The sequence below is a fragment of the Lissotriton vulgaris genome, chromosome 8 (genome assembly GCF_964263255.1).
Source record: "Lissotriton vulgaris chromosome 8, aLisVul1.2, whole genome shotgun sequence".
NCBI lineage: Eukaryota > Metazoa > Chordata > Amphibia > Caudata > Salamandridae > Lissotriton > Lissotriton vulgaris.
The window spans coordinates 466541592-466567724 of NC_141696.1; the positions used below are offsets into that span (position 1 = coordinate 466541592).

The following is a 26133-nucleotide window of genomic DNA, read 5'->3' on the forward strand; positions in this document are numbered from 1 at the left end:
AACCTCATACCAATCGCCTATAGTTCTTACCACCCTGTGATCCTTGAAATTGATAATTATCACATCCCCTCTTTTGTCTTTCGGCCTTGGCCCCACCCAGACAGCCCGCCTGACCGACAGGATTTCCCCATTGACATGTGCAGGGAGGGGTCTGTTCTGCTTCAACCAATAAATGGTTTTATTTTTTAACGCATGGTAAGATTCTCTGACCCCTTCAGCTAGTTCTGGTACTCCTGCCATTATGATTGTGTAAGGTGCAGATTCAGGAGGTAAATCAACTATCCTGCGTCTGGGTCTATATGGGCGCTGTGGTAACTGTTCGCCCAGCTCACTAGTTGGTATGGGGTTCGTAGGGGGGTTAGGGTTAGTGTTTGATGCAGGGAGGGTTCTTGCTGCAGGATTCTTCCCTGTCGAGTTTTTGCCCCTTACGGTTGCTTTCGCCCCGTCTTTTACCTGATTGCTGTTAGGTGGTTTCGGGGTTTCATTATTTGTTGTTTCTTTTGAGGTTTTTGCTACCACTTTTTTCCCTTGTGTGATTCCAGGTTTCAGGGACGCGCTACTGGTAGATGGTTGGGCCAGTGGAGGCGCGTTTTGGCCTGTGGGGTTTTGTGCTAGGTGTTTGTGTGGTTGTGAGGATAGTTTGATAATGGCCGCAGTGTTTTCTTCTATTTGCTTGCCCAAATTTTCTAAATGGGAGCTTATTAGTCTTGTTCTCTCCAGAAGAGGAAGCATAAGTGCCTTCACTATTACCTCTATTCTGGAGAGAAGTTCCGCCTCCATTTCAGGAAATAGTCCTGTCGTGGTGCGGGTATTCTGCGCCGTGCTAAGCAGGGGGGGTGTTGGCGGGGCGGTGGTTGTGTTCAGGATGGTGATTGTACTGGAAGAGGTGGGGGAAGATTGTCGCTTTCGTTTCTTGGTATGATTGTTTATTTGGTCTGAGGGAGGTGGAGGGGAGATGGAGAGATTTGGGGAACTAGATAGTCTAGATGCGTTGGGGCTGACTAGAGTTATTTCAGGAACCGGTTCTTGTTCTGGTTCTGGTTCATTACTGAGTGTCTGAATTGTTGTGTCCCTCGCATCGTTTCCCAAAAGCAAAAGTGAGTTAATGTCAGAGGAAGGAATAATGGAAGACTGGGAGTCAGAGGCGATCAAATTTGGAGAGCGGGCGTTCCCAATCAAACCTAGGGAGGAGCGCTTACCGGTTAACAGGTCCATCGATAAGCGCTTTTCAGTGTCCGCTATTTCTTTTTCTAGAACAATTGTGACTCTTTTGAAGAATTGATCAATAGTTCCTGTTACTGGCCCCCTCGATGTGTTTACAGTAATGTTCCTGGATTTTGCATGGTCCGAAGACATGGTTGTTCAGGGATTTATTGGACGAAGAGCGATGTCTAATACGACGTAAGTTTGGTAAAGGAATCCTTGGAGGTAGTAGCGGAGAAAGGGAATGTCACTTACCAGGGATTAAGCGTTAAGGGGGTGGCCCGTCCCGTCCTTGATCGACCTTGGACGGCCTTAGACGGCCCGCCCTTTGCCCGGGCTTCGCCCCGGGCGCTCCCGCGCGCTCCAGCGCAGCGGTGCACTGTGTCACTAATAAGGTGGTGTAAGGCGAGGGGCGGGGCAGGCAGGGAGAGCGACCCAGGTGTTGCGGGTCTCGACCTCACGCAGGGACTCCTAGGAGATTGAGTCCCTGCGGGTCAGCTCGCAGCCCTGCAGCTCCCAAACAATGGCACACGGATGGAAGCAACGCAGCGGGACCGGCACAGCGGGTCCGGCAAGGAGCTGGTGATAATCCTGGCGTTTCCTCCGCCCTGGACAAAGGCTCTTTCAGTGGCTCCCAAAAACGGCAAGACAGCTTTCTGTAAGTCCCAGCGAGGGTCAGTGCAGCAGGTCCTTATCTGCTGAGGCGAGGGCGGGGCAGGCAGGGAGAGCGACCCAGGTGTTGCGGGTCTCGACCTCACGCAGGGACTCCTGAGAGATTGAGTCCCTGCGGGTCAGCTCGCAGCCCTGCAGCTCCCAAACAATGGCACACAGATGGAAGCAACGCAGCGGGACCCGCGCAGCGGGTCTGGCAAGGAGCTGGTGATAATCCTGGCGTTTCCTCCGCTCTGGACAAAGGCTCTTTCAGTGGCTCCCAAAAACGGCAAGACAGCTTTCTGTAAGTCCCAGCGAGCACATCCAGGTAAATCTTCTTGCCCATCAGGTCCTGTTTGAGGTGAACCACTAAGTCTGCCTGGGCTAGGAATAATCAATCATTAATAACTGCCTGCTCTAAAGTAACCCTGGGCGGAGTTCGCGGAGTTGCGCAAAGCGAACTTCTGCAAAGTGGACAAAAAATTATGCAGCGCTACGAGAAGCTCTGCAAGCGGTGGAGTGCGATAGAAAAATACAGTTCACAGTGATTTTCAGTGCGGCAAACAGCACCATGCACAGCGCAAGCAGGCGCTGCTTTCTTTTCTGCCGCTCGAGTAGATTTTTACTCGAGCTGCAGCTTTGTCAACACGATCTTGATGTTGACGATCGCGAACGAGGAAATATCTAGCCAGGAGGTGGAATTTCCCCGCTCGAGCTCGCCAACTTGACGTGGACAAACGCGAGCGTGGAAAAAACTCTGCTCTGCTACTCGAGCTGAGTTTTTTGGAACTCTGCGAGCTACGTGTAATGTGTGTGTGGAAAACTCCGCAAACTCCGCGAGGGGAGCGAATTTCACCGTCCAGGCTTACTGTAAAGCCCAATAATTACCTTGAAGGCTTTGTAGCCTTACCAGTCATTCAAAGAGACTTTGACAAAGTGTCTCCAGGGCCATTGTATCCACTTTGCTATCCCATGGATATTCTTTTTTTTCTAATACAATTTTTTTTTTTATTGCTTAATGTACAGTACAAACATTTATCTCGGCAAGATACGCGCCCACAATTTCATGCAATAAATAAAACGTTTTTTGCACCTAATCTGCAGCTCGTCTTAATCTAAAATGATCAGTTTACAATTATCAATATACAAACCCATTTGAGAGAGACTCATTTCCCCAATTTCCCCACTCCTAATAAGAGGGACAATAAAGTGACAGTGTAATAGCAGCACAAAACAATATAACCAACGGAAAAAATAATAGAAGGCGGGGCACTTGCCAGCCTGCTTAGATCTCAGAGACAAAAAGCTGATTAATAATGGTGCAAGACAATACCTGTATATACGGATGTATGACATTACAACGCATGCTTTTACCACGCATGCCTTTACAACGTGGTTTTTACAACAAAAACCTTTACAACGCATAGCGCTTTGGGGTGCTGGATAGTGAATAGTTTAATTTACTATTCGAACTTCACTCCCCGTGGACACTAGGGAAGGTGTTGGATAGTAAATTAAACTTATTCCCTATCCTAGAGCGCCCCCCAGGGCAATGCGTTGTAATGGTTTGCATTGTAAAAGTTGCGTGGTAAAGGCACTGCGTGGTAAAAGTTGCGTTGTAAAGGATGTTTCCCGTATATACACATCTTAATAACGATTGACATTCTTTGTCCTAATGCCCTGACTTTTCATAATCTCTTATTATATTTTCAGACTAAATTTATAAATCCACATAACAATCTACAATAAATGAAATATATTAAGCAATATTAAGTGACAATGTAATACCACTTTTAGCATATAACCGATAATTAATAAAGTGACAAATGCCAGGTGTGACCCATAGCCCCCATCCATTGCCAAAAATATATACCTCGATAAAGTGGCGGTGCAAAATGGAATACACTTTTAACCGGTCAAAAAGCCATTAATTGAGAACTAACGGTGCCCTAAGAGCCAAATATCCCCTAAATGACTTATAATATAAAGTGACTGTGCAGACTGGGAACAGATAAAATGCACTCTTTTTTTTCCTTTCACATGAATGTCAAGAAAAAAGAATGACAATGCAAATGGCTTACATTTAGCAGTCCAGCAGCCAACCGCCATATAAAGTGTAAGTGCAATAACAATAGTGCCTGAATTATTAGAAGAGTGCCAAAGAGTCTATATTAGTTTTCAATCACCACATCTTGCGCGTCTTTCCCAAACAATACCCCTCAGATTCTCTTATAGCATTGTAGCTTACCAGAGATATTCCTGGGTGAACTCTCTACTTCACCTCCTTCTCCAAGGATCCCAAATGGTGGATTCTGCATTATGTATAGAGGCAATAAACCATTTTGGCAAATTCCACTCTACCCAAAATCAAAAGTCAGCTCCCCTCCAGGCCAGGCCAAGGTAACCTACAAGTTCGAAGTGACAGAGCCAGATTGGAGAACCAAAAGCAGCCTTTGCAAAAATGCTAAAATCAGACCCGCTCACTTCCTGTCCATGCTCTGCTTCTCTCTTCCTCCACTTTCACTTCTCTGTCTTTGATCTTTCGCTCTGTCTCCTTCCCTCTCTTTTTCTTTCTCTTGTAAATCCCCTGTGCCTGTTGATATAACCTTCAAGTATCTAAGGAAAGTCACTTAGGCACCAGCAGCAGCTCTGGGCTTTCAAAACCAGATCCAGTGGCTCCATCCCAAAGGGGAAATGCACAGTGGAATAAAAGACTAATAGGGCCTTACTGGTGGAGAAATTTGGATTTGCTCTTCATTGTTCACCCTGAATATGCAACAGCATGGAACAACAGTCTTCTCTGTTTAAGAACTGCACAATAATATTTTCCAATTAATCGTCAGCCCGGAATATCTCTAAAATATTTCAAGCATATCCAACCGTGTGGGAATTTACCACTGATGTAATTTCATGCAAACAACATGCAGTCTGGTTTTTTTTTCTTGCAGTTTTATATAGGCAAACGCGACCCAAAGGAATCAGCACACTTTACATGAGCACCAGTTGCAGATGGACAAATTCGTTTTTAGGCATGGGGAGATTAAGGGATTTGCCCAGAATCGCAAGATGATTGAATCTCCCACCAGGCTAGAACCTAGGGGCACATGCATCATTGCACCCGTTTGCGATTCCTAAACTGCGAAAATTAAGGAATCGCAATTTAGAAATCGCAAACGGCAATGCATGATTAAATCACAAATATTTTTGTGAATTCCTAATTTTCCTTAATTGCGATTCACATTTTGCGAATCGCAATTAAGGAAACCCTTCCCATTGATTCCTATGGGCCAAAAGGCCCATAGGAATCAATGGGAAGGCATTAACATTTTGCGAATTTCATTTTGCGAATCCCAATTTGTTAATGCATTTCAAGGGTGCTGAGGGGGGTCCAAAGGACCCCCCCTGCACCCTTGAAATGTTATTTTAAGTGCAAGTTTCACACACACATGTCCAAAGGACATGTGTGTGTGTAACATGACACTTTCAAAAATGCTTTTTTGAGCAAATTTGAAAGATTTCCCAAATTAACACGAGGTTCACCCTCGTGTTAATTTGCTTTTCCTATTTGCTAAATCGCATTTTTTTAAACATTAATGCATTGCATTTAGGAATCGCAAAAATGCGATTCCTTAAATGCAATCGCATTTTTAGAAATCGCAAAATATTGCGATTTCTTACAAATTGTTTAATGCATCCCAAAAAGAGATTTTGGAATCGCAAACGGCCGAATTTTGCGATTCACACCGTTTGCGACTCCAAAATCGCTTGATGCATGTGGCCCCTAGTTCTCCAGCTTCAAAGTTGGCCAATCTAGTCGTTAAGGACCATCCTCATTTTATCTGTGATACAATGAGATTCCTTCCTCCTGCCCATCTAGCCACCACAACACTTTCACTGCGGTGTCACCCACCTTGGAAAGCATTCATTTTCCCAAACCTTCTGAGCACAAATTTCCACTTCAAGTAAAAGCCATCTCCTCATCCAGTAATAGGATTGCAAATAGCACTGGCATACGTAAGCCAATCTCATCCTAAGGATTTTGGGGGCCAGGGCAAGAAAAAAATTGGGGCCCTTGTTTTGCAACAATTTGTAAAGTGGTTTAATGATGACAGGCAGCAGGTGTGCTTAGTGAAATTTGCGTTTATTTGCATATAAGAATATATATATCGAGGAGCGCCGGCCGGCACTCTGCTCCGTGTAATTACCAGCGCTCAACTGGATGCGCGCGCATCCGGCGCCAACATGGCCGTCGCACGTCACGCGAGCGTGACATGCGTAGACTAGAACGCTACACAATTTAGAATTTTATTATCAATTTTTGCTATATTTCATTGAGTGTGAAAGATTAAGATACAAAAATACACAGAAGTGAGCTGGAGAGAAAGTTCACTTTCCCAGAGCGGCCCATGGAAGGCTGGGGCCCAGTGCAATTGCCCTCTTTGCCCATGCCATAAAACGTCTCTGACATGAGCACCTGCCTAGGCGATTATGCAGATAGTTAAGCATGTTGCGCACCACAGCACAAGCTAGATTGATCAGGCTGCACTAACTTGGAAACAATCTTTCCAAATCTGCCCTCTTTCATTCTAGCTAGTAATTTGATTTCCACATTTAATGCGACCCACACTTGACACTCAGTTTCCCTTCCTTTGGCAATAATGTATCTAATTTCCTTTTTACAGTTGAGTTGTTCCACCTCTAGTCACCTGTAATAAATTGCATATTTACTCAAGAATAATAATATATTACAGAAGAGTTGCGATTTCATAATGCCTCTTACCAGACCAAGCAGCCAAAGTGAAATGCAAGCCATGAAACAATATTGCTGGTTTAAAAATGAAAACGAGAATGGGCTTTAATTCTTCACATCTATTTTTCGAAAAATGAACAGTGATCACCATTAAGAATATAGTTATGGCAGTATGTTTCTTTTTAAAGAATCTCTCTGCATGTTACTACTCATTCTGGTCTACAGCCCTTTTTATTTTGATTTACATTTAACTGATTGAAATATATTCTTGCAACAAACTACTAAACGCGTGCTGGTGTGTTTAATTTCACTCTACAAATTCTGCTTTCATTCTACATGTCAATTGTAGAGGGACAGTGGTCCAAAGCAATTCAAAGATAAAACACATTGATAATAAGACAAGCCTTAATGAGCTGCTGATGTATTTGTCCAAGTCCAGCCGGACTTGGAATTTATTTTAACAATGAGGAAATGTTTAGTGCACAAATAACATTACAAGAAATAAAGAGCCCAATCCTGTGCATTACCGCGAAGCAGAAAAATAGAGAAAGGAAAGGTTTTCAGGCAAAGAAGAGGGAGAGCAAACTGGACACTTTTAAATTGGTAGTACAAGTGTTTTGCCAGAGTAGTGTACACAGCAATTAATACACATTGGTTTGTACTGTATAACTACTGTAAAAGGTCGACGTTTCGATCCCGCGCTCTTAGATACATTGGGATCATCATCAGGACTTTATACAATTGTATTGCCTGTTTGGAACATTCATACGCCTCTTAAGAAGTAGACTGTGTGCTAGGCGGAACTTGGAGACGCCAAGGGTTTCAAGTGCGTGAGTATACTCTGTGGGTCCGGGGTGATGTACAGAGTTGCAGCGCAGGTGGTGGCGAGTAGGCGAGCGGTACCTTGGATGGCAGACACACTATGTTGCAGAGTGTTGGGTATCCGCGATCGATACGGTCGTCTTCCACTTTGGGAGACTGTCAGTCAGGTGGTTTACCCGGACGGCAAGATAATTGGGATTAGCGGGCGGTCCCGAATGAATTCTTGGATCCGCGTCAGTTAGGAGCAATGTCCTCTTGGGTACGGCTATCACCTGCGGTTAGTCCGATAGGTCTCCAGATGTGGAAGACGACCGTATCTATCACCAACAATGGAGAGGTGTTTAAAAGCCCCTCTGGTGCTCTGTACAAGAGGGAGTTCTTTATTTTATTTTTACATCAGGCTGCTTGAGAAGAGCTTCCCGAGGAACATGTAAAGTAAAGTGAAAGTAAAATTAACGGATGCACTGCATCAGTGCTCGGGTGGCATATCTCACCCCCCTGACCACTGATTGCTTTGGGAGAGGTTTAGTTGGAAATGGACGACTCTTCCCTTTCCAATTGTACCTCTGCCCAGTTATTCCCTGCTTGAGGATTGCCACAGGAGAGCAGTCCTCACGCAGGGATCCACCCACTAGGCACCAGGGATGGGAAGAGTGGCCCCTTAGGCAAGGGATTGTGTGTCCCCCCCCCCCCCATTACCTTTGTATATTTCAGTCTTTCTGTCCCCTTGGGGAATGGATGAGGGTAATTCCCTCCAAAGCCCACTAGACAGCAGGGAAGTTTTTTTTAAATATAGTGGTGGGGGCTATCCACCTTGGGCATGGTCATGCCACCACCCAAACAAAATGGACCATCAGTCTGTATGCCCCCCATATGGCATGTGGGGGTGATTACCCCCAATCTGCCCCTCTTACGGTGGAAGAAAGCTCACTCACAAACACCAGAGAATTTTTTTAAAACAAATATATATTGGGGCTGCCCACTATGGGCATGTCCATACCACCACATCCAAAACAGAGCAGGCATTCTTGTCAGAGCTTGTGCGTAATTCATAGATATAGCTTGTGCTCTCTCTTAGCACCTGAGGCCTGACGATTTAAACGTTTTTATCCCATTAATTTTAACGATTTTACTGTGTGAATTTAATCGTGCTTTAACTATTTTCATTTAGCTGTTTGTAAACTATTTTCTCTTACCGCAGTGACATTCTCGGGATCTTGTCACCTGTTTAAGCTGCTTCACCCGTTAACTCCTCGGTCCACCGCAGCTGGTTATGCTGATTGTGTGGAGGGAGCCACGGGTTGAAAGGAAGAAAGGTAGTTAATCCTCACTTCTGGTGGGATACAATGGGAGGTCACTTTTTGCGAGAAGACGCTCTAGTCTTCTGCATTTGGAAACTGATCCTGCCTATTTTAGGATCAGATGGAGCCGACGCGCAGTGGATGCGCGCAGTGGGCACGCAGCGGGCGTGCCAAAGGTAAACATGTCTGTGCCCGTCCACGCCAGATCATCGCCAGGAGCCACGAACCCTGCCCAATTCCCACCAGAGAACATGTCTAGACTCTCCTACACCTCCTCACAACTTCTACGGATGAGACAGGGCGTGGTGCTATGCTCTCATAATGGTATGCTTAACAATCTTGAAGGGCCATTCGCCTGTTTGGACTGCCAATATGACTGCAGCAATATCATACCGAATACTAGTGGCTCTCAAAGGGAGAGTGTTTCAGGGGTAGCTGGTGAGATTCGCAGCTCAACTGGATTTAACACTATAAACCAGTTGTGTACCTGGAAGGGGCTGTTCCACTGAACTCTGGGACTTGGTTAGTTCAGAATCTCCAGATCTTGCCTTTTTAACAGAGATCTGGCTAAAACCGACTTCTCCCTGAAAACGACCGTATTCTCAGACTTGACAGAGTAGGGAAAGTAGGCGGTGGAGTGGCCATTATCTTTAAGAAAGAGCTGAAAGTTACAGTTGTCGAATCCATCTTGGATAGCCTGATGGAAATGTGTATTTTTAAAATTGAGATATCTTCACAGGAAATTTTAAAGGGTGCACTTATTTATTGCACCCCGGGCCACTTAAAGATTTTAAATTATAATGAATTGAGAAAATCGCCACTCACATTGTGACCTCTAATAATTTTCTACTGCTAGGAGATTTTAATATCCATAGCGAGGATAAAGATAACTATGAGGCTGCTAGCTTTTTAGCTGACCCTGGGACAGGGAAAGATTAATACTGGCCCTCACATTTGGTCTGCCACACGCTGGATATTATATTCACTAATTCCCCTCTAATAAACTCTGATCCCCCCTGCCCACTGATGTGGTCAGATCATTTCATGATGCCTTCCCGGATCACTAGCTGCATCAGACAGAATTTGGCTGAAGGCGCTCAGACTGTCCCTCAAAGACGATGGCAAAGAGTCACGGTTGACTCTTTTAGTAAGTTATATACGCCCATGATATTTGGGGAACACATCGACAGCGCAATGAAGCTGAGGGTCTTTAATGACAATGTTAGTACAATAATTGACACGTTAGCCTCGCTGAAACACTGTACGAAAAAATCTAGAAAGAAAAAGGAAGAATGGTATACTGTAGAGTTACGCAGGGAAAAATCTAGATGTAAGGCGCTGGAAAAAATATGGCGGAAATTTCAGCTTGTAAATGATAAACTTAGTTTTAAACTGGCACTTGTGCTTACCACAAGAACGTAAAAAATGCACGATAAAATCATGTTATTTTAAAATGTAACCAGGCAGGTAACTCTGTGAAGGAATTATATAAAAACCTCAACTCTTTCACTAAGCCCACAGCTTGCGCCCAACAGATCACCCCCTCTCAGAGCCTCTGTGACAGCATAGCTGTGTTCCTTGATGAGAAAATCAATCGTTTTTATAGTGAATTTCCGCAAAAATGTGATTATGCTGAACACAATCACCTGAGTTCTAAAGTAGCTGATGACTTAAAAGTAGGCCTGGATTGTTTCAAATCTATTCCGATCTCTCAGGTGGAAGCCATGCTTAGCACGGCAAAATCGGGCTCCCCCTAGATGTTATGCCAGCATACAAATATGCCCAGCTTGCCCCTCTGCTAGCCGCCCCTATTACGGAATTCTTGAATACCTCCTTACATAAAGGTATTTTACCATTGGACTGGAAATCCGCTCAAGTTATTCCCATCCAGAAAAAAGATCAGCTATTTGATGACACGCTCTCAAATTACTGCCCAATTTCGCTCCTCCCGTTGATGAGTAGAATGGTGGAGAGCTATGTCAACACTCAGCTAATCGATTATCATGATAACCATACTATTTTAGATCCTTCACAATCTGGGTTTAGACCCTATCATTCCACAGAGACAACCCTTATTGGGGTCACGGATCATATCAAAATGGCTCTGGATGGCAAAAAAGCAGTAACACTGATCTTATTGGATCTGACAGCAGCCTTTGACACAGTCTCTCATCAGAAACTGATTTTTCAACTGAGAGAGGCCAGGCAGCAAAGACAGGCACTCAACTGGCTCATCAGTTTCCTCGACCAGCTCATTCAGACCATCAACTTGGACCCCTTCCGTTCCCAAACCTTGAAACTTTCTAAGGGGGTACCCCAAGGCTCTTGTCTAAGCCTCACTTTATTTAATATCTATGCGGCCCCCCTTTGGCCAAGGTTATCAGGAACCCCAGTTTTACCCCTTTCTCTTATGCTGACGATACCCAGCTGCTTCTGACCTTTGATAAGGACTCTGGGGATATTGAGCAGCATTTTGCTAAGGGTAAGTTAGCTATATCAGAATGGATGACAGACCATTATCTCTAGTTAAATGTGTCTAAGATGGAAATCCTGCTGTTTGGTACAGCTCAGGCCGTCTGGTCCCCCAGGTGGTGGCATGCTACATTAGGTCCAGCCCTCGCTCCCACCTCTGTGGCAAAAAATCTAGGGGTTCGCGTGGATGTTCTGCTTTCCATGAAGGACCAAATTATGACCACAACGGAAACCTGTTACCATACCCTAAGCCTCCTGCGAAGAGTGTTTTGCTCGTTGCCACTCTCTGTGCGAAGAACCTTGATTCAGGCAAAGATTATTGGTCGCTTGGACTACTGCAATGCTCTGCTGGCATCCGCGAATGAGTCCCTTCTCAGCAGACTGCAGATTGTTCAAAACGTGGCCGCGCGCCTGGCTCTAAAAAAAAACTCCTCGTACCTCGGCAGGCCCTTTATTAAAACAGCTTCACTGGCTCCCTATCCGCCCAAAAATTAATTTCAAGCTTGGCTGCCTTACCATAGAGCTCTGTATGGCACGAGCCCCAGCTATCTGGTGGAAAAATTCAAAGTCTACTGTCCCAATTGTCATCTATGGTCGGAAGGGAAAAGGCTGTTAGTGGTTCCCCGATTCAAGAAGCTTAGGACAGGCGGCAAAACTGTTGCCCATCTGGCCTAGAAATTTTGGAACACCCTACCTGAGGACCTGCATGAATGCTCCAATCTCTTACACTTTAGGAAACTCCTGAAAACGGCACTATTCAGAGCGTAATTTCTATCTGCACATGGTCGTCTGACTTTCCTGCTAAGATAGCGCGGAGATACCCCTTTGGGGGTGATTCCTGTGCTTTATAAATCCAGTACATACATACATTCCTTCTGTCCCCTCCGGGGGGCAGGTGGGGCTAATTAGCCCAAATGTGCCCTGATCCAATTGAAATTCAGTGTACAAAACAAATACATTGTATTTGTTGTGATTAGCTGACTCGCGTTCCGGTCTGGGTATAAGGTTCCGTACATGTTGTTTTATATACCACTCAATAACTTGGCAAGTAACTTGTGGCGTAGTGAGATGCTGCAAAGTTTTGAGCACCTTTGATCTGACTGCTTGTAAAAACCACTATAATGCCAGGTGCATGGTCCGGGCGTTGAATAGGCATCCGCTGAATGAAGTAGGAGGGATATTTTGCCCTTGCCTGACCTTGGTCACTCCAGTTTCAGGGTTGGTCTGTGGCCTGAGACGTTTGGTGACTAACAAAGGGTATGACCAAGCTGCACACCTTAGAAAAAAAGAGGGCTTGCCTTTCTAACGCGCATCCTGTGTCTTATTTATACAGGTCTGCAAGAGCCGAGCAACAGCATCTTAGACAAGACGTCATCCAAAACCCAGTCCAGAAATACAGATTACAGTTCCCCTGTGGGTGCACTTCCAGGTAGCTGTGGCACACCTAAAGTAAATGCACGTTTGATCTGATTGGCTCCTTGCAACTGGTGAGCTTTTTATGGACCCGGTCACCATGGTGATCAAGGCATAAACTGTGAAACTAGAGAGGTGCCAGTTGGACTAAAGGACGACCTCTAAATGGATCTCTTTTTGGGGAATGACCATAGACGCTAGGGTCCAGAAGAGGCTATGATGACAACAGTGCATGCCACCACCAGAGCAGGTACAAGAAGTCTTGAAGAAAATAGCAGGCAATCAGTAGTTTGAAGAACATATAGGGTCTTTCTGAGGTTACATGAATCTTTGTAACTTGCTGTTCATGTTACAGGTATGCATGATACAGGTATCTATTTATTTTTTTAATAAATTTGATCTTGCTTCGCGCCCATAATCTACGATCCACGATGCTTCCCCCTCTTTAGCGTCCAATTTAAGTCTTGGAAGGGAGTTGATCCACTTAACATACGATTTCAAACAATGAATCTACATTGAATATTTATGTACTCTTAAAAGAGAACGTCAGAGATACATTTCTGGACTATAAGCACATTCTTCTGCAATAAGGACAGGGGCATATGGATTAATAACAACTTTGTAGCAGCTGACAGTTTGCAAACAGAACAAGGTACAGAGCCAGGCAAGGCCAGGCTCCAGGGTCTGACTACAGGATCAAAGGCAATAGTTTGATATGGCATTTAGTCAAGAAAAGGAGCAATGGAAGATGGGTCCTCATCAAGGCTTTCTTGTTTATCCTCCTCCGTACATTCTTCCTAGGCCCGTTTTTAAGACTAGTCGGTGATGATGTGATCTGCATGTCACAAGTTTGAATCTCAGCCGGGCCCTATAAGTCTTTTATCCTTCCAAGGTCCATGAATTCAGAAGCATTACACTGGGTGACAGTAACACCAATTCTTTATAGCGCTTAGAAGAGGCAATGTTGCAGTATAAAGGCGCTACATAAAAAATGCATTATTATCATTTCAGAAAACTAGAAGGTGTAAATTTTTAAAATAAAATTGCTATAACATTTTACAGAAAAACAGTTAAAATGTCTGCTTTACACCTACAAATTCATTTGTAAGCTGGCTGTAGATGCATTCGCAGGTCACTGCAACATGTTGCCCTCCCAATGAAGCAATCAAAATGTATGTTATTACCTGTTTTAGAAGGCTTGAACCATTGATCAATAAACTGGATTTTTGACTTGTTGCTTGACCCTTCAACGATTAAATATGTCCTCTTATTGAAGTTTATCGTCAAATCTTGAAAGCGACAAGTAATGTGTCCTCCCCGGGCATCTTTTATATAGTGAGTGCAGCTTTCAGTTTTCTTATCCTGCCTGCTCGAGGTAAAGAGATTTAAGTAGGAAGATAGGGTTGTCATAAACATGATTTCTGTTGCTTCTAAGAGAATGTGGTATATACCTTAAAGAGAGGCGATATAGTGTGTCCTCAGGAGCTTCAAGGCCCGCTCGAAAAGTGCAGTTCATTGATGACGTGTTGTAAGCCACACAAGATACATTTCCAGCTGCTGTTCCATTCTTGCCTGAAAAGAGATGAGGTTTTAGAACAGGGGTCGCCAACGTTTTCTGTAATAATAATAATAATAATCTACATTTGTAAAGCGCAACAATCACCCGTAAGGGTCTCTAGGCGCTGGGGGCCGTCGGGAAGATTAAGCAAGCTATTGCCCAGAGTCACATGGTGCTGGGCTAGCCTGCCACCAGAGCCGGGGATCGAACCGTGATGCCCAGATTCTAGCGTCAGTCGCCCTGGCCGCGGCGCCACTCCTCTCCCATAAGAGATACTTTTGTTCAATGAGAATCGCCCTGAGCGTTTAATATTATGAGAGTTCTAATAGCCACCACTTCAGACAGTAGTACATTAGTGACCACCACACGCACGATTACCATCAGGGACCAACTTAGTGCATCAGGCACGGTTGCCGAGAGTAATGTAAAAAATAATACTAATGATATCTCCCCAATACCGCACAATTTATCATTCAAGTATCAAATGTTAATATATTGTGAAAATTCACAATTTTTTCTCTGAACACCAAGATTATGATTTCTGAAATTACACACATTTTTGTCTCAAATACAAACTTTTCAATGTTGGTATATATAGTGGTAGCTGCTACTTGGTGGGGTGATAAAAATCACATACCAGCATACCGGCTGCCGCCTCTCGGTCCTCTTCAGTCAACTCCAGAAGCAGGAAGCACACAGGCTCCCAGACTCCCCTAGCCAATCATAACTCTGCTGTCATCAGCATGACAGCAGTGTCATGATTGGTTTGAGCGTCATGGTTCGACGCTCAGACAAGGACTGGGAGCCTGTGGATGTTCTCCACCCTGGCTGAGCAACACAGTCAGTTGGAGACTATGCTAAGTGTGCCTGACTGTTTGTGGCCAAACTGTCATGCGCACTTTAGAGAGTGCCCACCACTCCTCCCCCTGCTCCTGTGACAGCCATGCCCCCCTTCTACCTAAAATGTAAACCAGCTGATCCAAGATGGAAAAATAAAATGGTAATAATTTTGCGTTATGATGATTTTCCTTTTCCTTTTTGAACTGCTCACAGAGAAGCGGGGTGACACTCCTCCGCCTTAGCAAAGGAGCCGGCACGGAGTATATAATAATTCAAACAATCAAAAGCTTCAAATTTAGTAGGCTGGGCTGCAAGCAGGAGAGCTACCTACGGGAAGCTTACAAGCTACTCATTGGAAAAGCCTGTTTTAGAATAACAAACATGGTAATTATAAAATGTGAACATTTCTCAAAAATCAACTTTACCAAAAACAGCCAGTGCTTAAATTGTGCCAGGGATTGCAGGTGGTTGGCACAAGCACTCCTTTTTAGTGACCAGGACTTTTTTTTTATTTCAACAATTTTTATTAGAAAAGAAAATGTTTTGTTATACAATACAGAGAAAGAGAAGGCAATGTAGGACATTGTTATTGTGCTGTTGCAGTTACATTTGGCTTACACAACATATGTTAAGGCATCAAAAACGAAAATAACTATTCGTGGCCCATGGCTTTACTAGAGTGGAGACATATTGCATTACCTTCGAGCAAGGAAAAAGAAAAGGTAGAGAAAGAAAGGATGAGAGATAGGAAAGTGGTATTTAGTAAATACCAAGGTCCCCTAGTTTTGTGTTGGGAGGTGGATAGATCCAATATTTGGAGACGTGCTTACTAACTTAACAGAGAGTAAGGGACAGAAAAGTGAAAATTTAGAAAAAAAACACGTGAGAGTGAAAAAAGGGTAGGAGGACAGAGAGGGCGATTAAATGAAAAGGCATGATTTGGTAGAAAGACTAGTCACTTAAGAAATTCAGAAAGTCTGGCATTTGTAATGCCGGTGGCAGGTCACTGAGAAAAACGTATACCCATACACACATTTTATATGAATTAAGAAATGCAAATTCTGGACAGAGTCTCAAGAGGGAAGATCTTTCCCATGTGGACATGTTACAGCAATAATATTCTATCAATTGCATGTTTTTATTCCTTAGTAATGACACCTAGTAGGTGGGCCCAGAGGAGAATTAGCAAGGTGGCCAATGCATATCATATGAACTGCAACTTTGTATCTTTCCAGCAGCGGTTTCTTTATGAGGACTGGGAAGAGATGGCCCTCACCTGCCCCCTGCGTACAGTGCGAAGTGTTAAAGATAAAATGTCAATGCCATGATTTCATTGTCATTTTATTTTTAACCAAGAGGCGCCGCGGCCGCCAACCTGCCTCCAATCCCGGAGGGCGTGTTCTATGCTGCCAATTGGCAGCAGGAGGACTGGAGTAGTTGTCGCCATGCACTTCAAAGTGCACATGTTACTGTGGCTGGTAATCTTGCGCTGGATAAAGTGACATGCGCACCTTGAAGCAGTCCACCCGACCAAGCACAGGCCTCTAGGGCCTGAAGGAGCGTTTGGCCAACCAGCTCCATCCAATCCTGGCGCTGCTCTCATGCAGTATGAGAGCAACTCCAGGATTGGTTAGAGGGGTTCTTCCTTCCACAGACTTTGAAGGACAGCAAGGAGTACACGGAGCCTAGGGGTAATTTCACTTTAGTTTTATTTAATGAATATAATGTGTAATGCATGTAGTTTGTTTTATTTTGGAGGGAGGGGTGTTTTTATTTCGGTTTTTAAGGGAGGTTTTTTTTTAGTATGGGAAAATTTGTTTTCGTGTTTTTGGAGATGGTGGGGCACTTTGCTCGCCCACCACTTTGAAAGGTCGCCAGCCGCTCCAGTAACCTTGTGGGTACTCACATAACTTTTCATGCCTTTTTCAGTGGTGCAGAAAATGTGGGGCAGGGTACGACACCCCCTCACCCCCATTTTGAAGGAGGAGTGAGTAAAGGGGATTCTACTCATGGAAAACAATGATCATGTGAATGACAAAAAATGTAAAAGTCATGCTTCCCATTCAGTGGAACAGATATGTACATATCACATAAATACCATCACTGTAACACGCACTTTATGAAACATTGCACTGAATATGACTGGAGCCACAAAGGGAAACACATTCGATATTATGCAAGACACACATTTGTGGGCCGAGATTTCTGAAGGATCCATTTGGAAATCGAGTGTCACGCACATATATCAGAGCTTCAATGCTTCCAAATTGGGTAATCTACCATCTCTGCCGCTTCATCAAACAAGCATTGGAAATGCAATAGGTCTCGCATTAGAAAAGTTGGAGCTATTGGTCTTGTAAATGACAAATATTTTATTTATTTGTTAGTTTTTAAAATAGCTAAATTGATATCTTTGTCATTTACAATGCCAATAGTTATAACTTTCGCGAATGTGACACCTATAGCATTTGGAATGCAACATGTTTTGTATTTACGTGACTTAGATGGCAGCTCTGGTCGTTAGGCCACATCTCTAGAGAGCAGGAGAGTGCAGCAGGGGAGAGAAGCACAGCAAGGGGTGTCGGAGGATAGGGGGGGCAGCTGGGGTTCTTGGTGCTGGCTTCACTGGCCCGGGACCGTGGGGGTCGGTCCTAGGCTAGCTTGTGGGTTGGTGATGGGCGGAGTAGGGGCAAGGGGTCTTGTGCTGCACGCAGGCAAGGACATCGCGGGGTGGCAAGTAATTGTGAAAGTTACCGTTTAAAGGGAAGGACGAGGCGGATATTACATGGGTAGCAACATCATATTGTTGGAGGTCACTGGTTGGTGAAGAGGCGCGCAAGGTATACTGGAGGGATTAGGCATATATTTGTGAGTACGGAGCTGGTGGGGGCTCCCAGCAGAGGCGACCAGTAAATGGAGCGATTAAGGCATAGAATGTTATTAAGAGCGGTCCCAGTGAAATGTACGGGTGGTTGGGCTCGGGGTGATAGCAGGGTGCAAAAGAGAAACTGTGGTAGAAGGAAAGGGCGCCAAAGGGATTGGGGGGATGGGGCGTTGAGGGTGAGTGAGGGTGAGGGTGAGTGAGGGTGAGGGTGAGGGGTTGAGGGTGAGTGAGGGTGAGGTGTTGAGGGTGAGTGAGGGTGAGGGTGAGTGAGGGTGAGGGTGAGGCGTTGAGGGTGAGTGATGGTGAGGGTGAGGGTGAGGGATTGAGGGTTATTGAGGGTGAGTGAGGGTTTGAGGGTGAGTGAGGGTGAGTGAGTTTGATGGTGAGTGAGGAGTTGAGGGTGAGGAGTTGAGGGTGAGTGAGGGTGAGTGAGAGTGAGTGAGAGTGAGGGGTTGAGGGTGAGGTGTTGAGGGTGAGTGAGGGTGAGGTGTTGAGGGTGGGTGAGGGTGAGGGTGAGTGAGGGTGAGGGTGAGTGAGGGTGAAGGTAAGGGTGAAGGTGAGTGAGGGTGAGGGTGAGGATGAGGGTGAGGGCGAGTGAGGGTGAGGAGTTGAGGGTGAGTGAGGGTGAGGGTGATGAGGGTGAGGGTGAGGTGTTGAGGGTGAGTGAGGGTGAGGTGTTGAGGGTGAGTGAGGGTGAGGGTGAGTGAGGTTGAAGGTGAGTGAGGGTGAGGTGTTGAGGAGGAGTGAGGGTGAGGGATTATTGAGGGTGAGTGAGGGTGAGGGCTTGAGGATGAGGAGTTGAGGGTGAGTGAGGCTGTGGGGTTGAGGGTGAGTGAGGGTGAGGTGTTGAGGGTGAGTGAGGGTGAGTGACGGTGAGGCGTTGAGGGTGAGTGAGGGTGAGGGTGAGTGAGGGTGAGGAGTTGAGGGTGAGGAGTTGAGGGTGAGGGTGAGTGAGGGTGAGGGTGAGTGAGGGTGAGGGTGAGGTGTTGAGGGTGAGTGAGGGTGAGTGAGAGTGAGGGTGAGTGAGGGGTTGAGGGTGAGGAGTTGAGGGTGGGTGAGGGTGAGGTGTTGAGGGTGAGTCAGGGTAAGGGTGAGTGAGGGTGAAGGTGAGTGAGGGTGAGCGGTTGAGGGTGAGGGTGAGTGAGGGTGAGTGAAGGTGAGGGTGAGTGAGGGTGAGTGTGAGTGAGGGTGAGGGGTTGAGGATGAGGTGTTAAGGATGAGTGAGGGTGAGTGAGGGTGAGGGGTTGAGGGTGAGTGAGGGTGAGGGCGAGTGACGGTGAGGTGTTGAGGGTGAGCGAGGGTGAGGGTGAGTGAGGGTGAGGGTGTTGTGAGGGTGTTGAGGGTGGGTGAGGGCGAGGGTGTAAGGGTGAGTGAAGGGGTGTGAGGGTGAGGGTGTGTGAGGGTGTGTGCTGTTGAGGGCATGTGAGGGTGAGGGTGTGAGTGTTGTGAGGGGTGAGGGTAAGTGAGGGGGTGATGGTGTGTGAGGGTGAGGGGATGAGGGTGTGAGGGTGAGGGTGTGAGGGTGAGGGTGAGTGAGGGTGGGCGAGGGTGAGGGTGTGAGGCCTATTGAGAATGTGTGTGGGTGTGTGAGGATGTGTGAGAGTGTGTGAGGGCGGGTGTGTGTGAGGGCGGGGGGGTGTGAGGGTGGGGGCATGTGAGGGTGTGTGGTTGAGGTCATGAGGGTGAGTGAGGGTGTGTGAGGGTGTGAGGGTGAGTGAGGATGTGTGAGGTTGAGGGTGTGAAGGTGTGTGAGGGAGGGTGGGGGTGGGTGAGGGTGTGTGAGGGTGTGTGTGTGAGGGTTAGTGAGGGTGAGTGTGTTGTAAGGGTGGGGGGTGAGGGTGGGTGTGGGTGAGGGTGTGTGAGGGTGAGGGTGTGTGAGGGTGAGGGTGTGTGAGGGTGTTTGTGTGTTGTGTATTTGTGTGATTGTGGTGTGTGTGCTTGTGTGTGTGTGTAGTTGTTGGTGTATCTTTGTTGTATTATATGTTTTGGAAATGTTAAATAGCAGAAGTGTGACTGTCCCATAATTATATTAACGTATTTAAGTTATTGCGTTCTAGTTTTTTTTGGAATCCCGTACTATTTTGATTGACGTCCGTGTCAGCCAATGAGATTTCAAAATCCTCTCGCGTTGCGTAACAATGTACTCGCGTCTAATTGGAAATCCCCATATTGTTGAAAGCGGGTCCCGTGTAAGGAGTGTTGGCTTCGTTGTCTGTTCCGTGCATCGTTCGACAGGTAAGTTGTTTTTTGTTGTTTGTTTTGTGTGTGTATAGTGTTATGAATTATTCGATTTGTTGTTTCCTATTAGTTTTATTGGCATAGTAGTGTCTTTGTTTTGCAACGAAGGATGTTTATTTTGAATTGTCGGCTCTTTATGTATGTAATGCATTGTATCCTATTGTTCAGATTTAATTTTTAAAATGTTTGCTTTTGGTTAGTAGTTGTGTTAATAATTCGAGCAGTGTTTTTTTGTGTGTAATTGTGTAGTATGTTGTATATCTGCGTGAATATTTTATATTGTTTCAACTCTACGTTCTGTTATTTCAGTTATTATTAAATGTATGTTTGTATAGCTTTTTATTTTGATGTGTATGTAAATTTCGTGCTGTGGTTTGTGATACTTCCTCTTCGTTAATAATCAATGCAATGTCTCCGCTTTGTGTTACGATGTATTTTTAAAGCAATATTGTCTTCTTATATATGCTTTCTCCATGTTGCTATCAGAATTCTGACTTATGTCCACATTACTGTAGAGTAGCGAATTTTTTTTTGTATATTTGATGTAATTTCGTGTGAATAAATGCTCGTGTTATATGCGTACGGCTTTTTGTGTAACTCTTGACAATTGTGTTTAATCCGTCCCATTCCCCGGGTGAATAATGCTTATTTATTCCCCCAATAAAAAGTAGGCTGTTTCACATTTGTGTTTGTACATCCTCGTCCTCGCTTCCTGCCAGATATTTTTTGTTGTTTTGTTGGTGTTATATTGTCCGAATCATTTTTGTTTTGTGACCTGAAGCCTGATAAACATTCTTGCATGCTGTAGCTCACATTTGGGAAGTAGATTTTGCGTGTAACTCCGTTGACCCCCTTTGTTTTTAATTTCGTCCTAAAATTTGTTTATGTCTCAGAAAATGGCATAAAATTTATCAATTTGTTAAATGCACAATCATTTTTTTTAATAGGGTGGAATAGGAGGCTATTTTTTGAGTCTTTACTTATATTGTGTTTTGTTTAGTTTAATTTGATTGTTTATTTGGCTGGTGGATTAGGATGGCGTATTTTTCCTTTGGATTTTGTTTTCTAGGATGTATTTCTGTTGCGTATCTTGAGGGTGTATTTGGAGGGTGAATTCGGCTGTTATTTTATTAGGGTGGATTAGGACTCTGGATTTCTATGTTGGAGTTAGAGTGTGTATTAGGATGGTTTATTTCTATTCTTCCTTTGGATGCTGTATTTGTGTGTGTGTGTGTGTGTGTGTGTGTGTGTGTGTGTGTGTGTGTGTGAGGGTGAGTGAGGGTGTGTGAAGCTGAGGGTGTGTGACGGTGTGTGAGGGTGTGTGAGCGTCAGTGAGTGTGTTTGCTGCATGTCTGATGCTTGTGGATGTCTGATGCTTGTGGATGTCTGTTGCTTGTGGTTGTCTGTTGCTTGTGGATGTCTGTTGCTTGTGGATGTCTGTTGCTTGTGGATGTCTGTTGCTTGTGGATGTCTGTTGCTTGTGGATGTCTGATGCTTGTTGATGTCTGTTGCTTGTGGATGTCTGATGCTTGTGGATGCCTGATGCTTGTGGATGCCTGATGCTTGTGGATGCCTGATGCTTGTGGATGTCTGATGCTTGTGGATGTCTGATGCTTGTGGATGTCTGCTGCTTGTGATCCTTGTGGATGTCTGTTGCTTGTGGATGTCTGATGCTTGTGGATGTCTGCTGCTTGTGATGCTTGTGGATGTCTGATGCTTGTGGATGTCTGCTGCTTGTGATGCTTGTGGATGTCTGATGCTTGTGGATGTCTGTTGCTTGTGGATGTCTGTTGCTTGTGGATGTTTGTTGCTTGTGGATGTCTGTTGCTTGTGGATGTCTGCTGCTTGTGATGCTTGTGGATGTCTGACGCTTGTGGATGCCTGACGCTTGTGGATGCCTGATGCTTGTGGATGCCTGATGCTTGTGGATGCCTGATGCTTGTGGATGCCTGACGCTTGTGGATGCCTGACGCTTGTGGATGCCTGATGCTTGTGGATGCCTGATGCTTGTGGATGCCTGATGCTTGTGGATGCCTGATGCTTGTGGATGTTTGATGCTTGTGGATGTCTGATGCTTGTGGATGTCTGTTGCTTGTGGATGTCTGTTGCTTGTGGATGTCTGTTGCTTGTGGATGTCTGTTGCTTGTGGATGTCTGATACTTCTGTTGCTTGTGGATGTCTGTTGCTTGTGGATGTCTGTTGCTTGTGGATGTCTGTTGCTTGTGGATGTCTGATGCTGTGGATGTCTGATGCTTGTGGATGTCTGATGCTTGTGGATGTCTGATGCTTGTGGATGTCTGATGCTTGTGGATGTCTGATGCTTGTGGATGTCTGATGCTTGTGGATGCCTGATGCTTGTGGATGTCTGATGCTTGTGGATGTCTGATGCTTGTGGATGTCTGTTGCTTGTGGATGTCTGTTGCTTGTGGATGTCTGTTGCTTGTGGATGTCTGTTGCTTGTGGATGTCTGTTGCTTGTGGATGTCTGCTGCTTGTGATGCTTGTGGATGTCTGACGCTTGTGGATGCCTGCCGCTTGTGGATGTCTGATGCTTGTGGATGTCTGCTGCTTGTGATGCTTGTGGATGTCTGATGCTTGTGGATGTCTGATGCTTGTGGATGTCTGATGCTTGTGATGCTTGTGGATGTCTGATGCTTGTGGATGTCTGATGCTTGTGGATGTCTGATGCTTGTGGATGTCTGATGCTAAGCATGTCTGATGCTTGTGGATGTCTGATGCTTGTGGATGTCTGATGCTTGTGGATGTCTGATGCTTGTGGATGCCTGATGCTTGTGGATGCCTGATGCTTGTGGATGCCTGATGCTTGTGGATGTCTGATGCTTGTGGATGTCTGTTGCTTGTGGATGTCTGTTGCTTGTGGATGCCTGATGCTTGTGATGCTTGTGGATGGCTGATGCTTGTGGATGTCTGTTGCTTGTGGATGTCTGCTGCTTGTGATGCTTGTGGATGTCTGATGCTTGTGATGCTTGTGGATGTCTGATGCTTGTGGATGTCTGTTGCTTGTGGATGTCTGATGCTTGTGGATGTCTGATGCTTGTGGATGTCTGCTGCTTGTGATGCTTGTGGATGTCTGATGCTTGTGGATGTCTGCTGCTTGTGATACTTGTGGATGTCTGATGCTTGTGGATGTCTGTTGCTTGTGGATGTCTGTTGCTTGTGGATGTCTGTTGCTTGTGGATGTCTGCTGCTTGTGATGCTTGTGGATGTCTGACGCTTGTGGATGCCTGACGCTTGTGGATGCCTGACGCTTGTGGATGTCTGTTGCTTGTGATGCTTGTGGATGTTTGTGTGTGTGTAGTTGTTGGTGTATCTTTGTTGTTTTATATGTTTTGGAAATGTTAAATAGCAGAAGTGTGACTGTCCCATAAATATATTAACGTATTTAAGTTATTGCGTTCTAGTTTTTTTTTGGAATCCCGTACTATTTTGATTGACGTCCGTGTCAGCCAATGAGATTTCAAAATCCTCTCACCTTGCGTAACAATTTACTCGCGTCTAATTGGAAATCCCCATATTGTTGAAAGCGGGTCCCGTGTAAGGAGTGTTGGCTTCGTTGTCTGTTCCGTGCATCGTTCGACAGGTAAGTTGTTTTTTGTTGTTTGTTTTGTGTGTGTATAGTGTTATGAATTATTCGATTTGTTGTTTCCTATTAGTTTTATTGGCATAGTAGTGTCTTTGTTTTGCAACGAAGGATGTTTATTTTGAATTGTCGGCTCTTTATGTATGTAATGCATTGTATCCTATTGTTCAGATTTAATTTTTAAAATGTTTGCTTTTGGTTAGTAGTTGTGTTAATAATTCGAGCAGTGTTTTTTTGTGTGTAATTGTGTAGTATGTTGTATATCTGCGTGAATATTTTATATTGTTTCAACTCTACGTTCTGTTATTTCAGTTATTATTAAATGTATGTTTGTATAGCTTTTTATTTTGATGTGTATGTAAATTTCGTGCTGTGGTTTGTGATACTTCCTCTTCGTTAATAATCAATGCAATGTCTCCGCTTTGTGTTACGATGTATTTTTAAAGCAATATTGTCTTCTTATATATACTTTCTCCATGTTGCTATCAGAATTCTGACTTATGTCCACATTACTGTAGAGTAGCGAATTTTTTTTTTTGTATATTTGATGTAATTTCGTGTGAATAAATGCTCGTGTTATATGCGTACGGCTTTTTGTGTAACTCTTGACAATTGTGTTTAATCCGTCCCATTCCCCGGGTGAATAATGCTTATTTATTCCCCCAATAAAAAGTAGGCTGTTTCACATTTGTGTTTGTACATCCTCGTCCTCGCTTCCTGCCAGATATTTTTTGTTGTTTTGTTGGTGTTATATTGTCCGAATCCTTTTTGTTTTGTGACCCGAAGCCTGATAAACATCCTTGCATGCTGTAGCTCACATTTGGGAAGTAGATTTTGCGTGTAACGTATCTGATGCACGACTCCGTTGACCCCCTTTGTTTTTAATTTCGTCCTAAAATTTGTTTATGTCTCAGAAAATGGCATAAAATTTATCAATTTGTTAAATGCACAATCATTTTTTTTTAATAGGGTGGAATAGGAGGCTATTTTTTGAGTCTTTACTTATATTGTGTTTTGTTTAGTTTAATTTGATTGTTTATTTGGCTGGTGGATTAGGATGGCGTATTTTTCCTTTGGATTTTGTTTTCTAGGATGTATTTCTGTTGCGTATCTTGAGGGTGTATTTGGAGGGTGAATTCGGCTGTTATTTTATTAGGGTGGATTAGGACTCTGGATTTCTATGTTGGAGTTAGAGTGTGTATTAGGATGGTTTATTTCTATTCTTCCTTTGAATGCTGTATTTGTGTGTGTGTGTGTGTGTGCGGTCCCAGTGAAATGTACGGGTGGTTGGGCTCGGGGTGATAGCAGGGTGCAAAAGAGAAACTGTGGTAGAAGGAAAGGGCACCAAAGGGATTGGGGGGATGGGGCACCAACGCAGGCAGCCACAGAAGACCCGGCGTAAGGTTTAAGTGGTAGGAAAAAGGGGTCGGCAGAGTAAAGGAATTGGTAAGACAAGGAGAATAGGGAGGGCGCATCAGCTGCGGGGTGCGAAGGTTAGGGGCTCTGCTGGGAGGGAGGGGTGGCTCCGGGAGGGACGAAGGGGTGGGGGGGCAGGACAGGCAGCGATACGGAAGGAATGGAGGAAGCTCGGGCATAGAGGGGTCCAGCGGGCATAGAGGGGCCCAGTGAGGCTACCAAAGAGCAGAGGCATGCCTGGCATACACAGGCCGGCAGAGAGTGACTGACGAGAGCACAAGCAGTGGGCCGGAAAGTGAAGGGTGCGGGGCGTCGGAGAACCTCGAGGAGGGAAGGCAGATAAGGGGAGGGGGGAGGAGAAATGCGACACGGCGGGCAGGGGAGGGGGTGAGGGGGGAGGAGAAATGCGACGTGCGTGTGAGGGAAATGGCTGATGACTTGGGGGAGTGCGCTGAAACTTTCGAGAGGATCGAGTGCTCAGGCAGTTGTGAGCAAAAAGTACGGGAAGACGGAGGGCATTTCTGTGGGGAGGGGGGAGGAGAAATGCGACACGGCGGGCAGGGGAGGGGGCGGAGCGGGGAGAGGGAACAGACGGAGGGAAGCCAGATAAGGGGAGGGGGGAGGAGAAATGCGACACGGCGGGCAGGGGAGGGGGCGGAGCGGGGGCCTGGAGTGCGAGGGGTTTTAACATATGGCTGGGGAGTTGCAAAGACCGTAAGATGGCGGGCAGGGGAGGGGGCGGAGCGGGGAGAGGGGAGAGGTGCGACACGGCAGGCAGGGGAGGAGAGTAGGAGGAGGAGGGGGGAAGAGAGTAGGGGAGGCACGGCCTAGCGGCCGTGCAATCAAGAAGTGAGGGGGCGGAGCTGGGGGAGGCAGTGAGAGAGAGAGTAGGCAAGGCAGGCGGCTGGGGGCATGTGCACGCGCTTTTAAGCTCAATGCGCATGCGCATTGAGCTTAAATTTCTCGTGCACTGCAAGGAATCGCC

At 45.4% G+C, this 26133-nt stretch overlaps 1 protein-coding gene across 2 annotated transcripts in view; it reads right to left on the minus strand.

Moving 5' to 3' along the window:
• The window catches only part of LOC147697186 (granulocyte-macrophage colony-stimulating factor receptor subunit alpha-like), a 328625-nt gene that overhangs the window by 142782 nt on the left and 159710 nt on the right, over nt 1-26133 (minus strand). For both annotated transcript variants that reach the window (XM_086934253.1, XM_086934255.1), the window contains exons 5-6: nt 14064-14184; nt 13797-13978 (exon numbers count right to left, since the gene is read on the minus strand). In XM_086934253.1, the coding sequence (XP_086790379.1) occupies nt 13797-13978; nt 14064-14184 (303 nt within the window). The remainder of the gene's footprint in view (nt 1-13796; nt 13979-14063; nt 14185-26133) is intronic.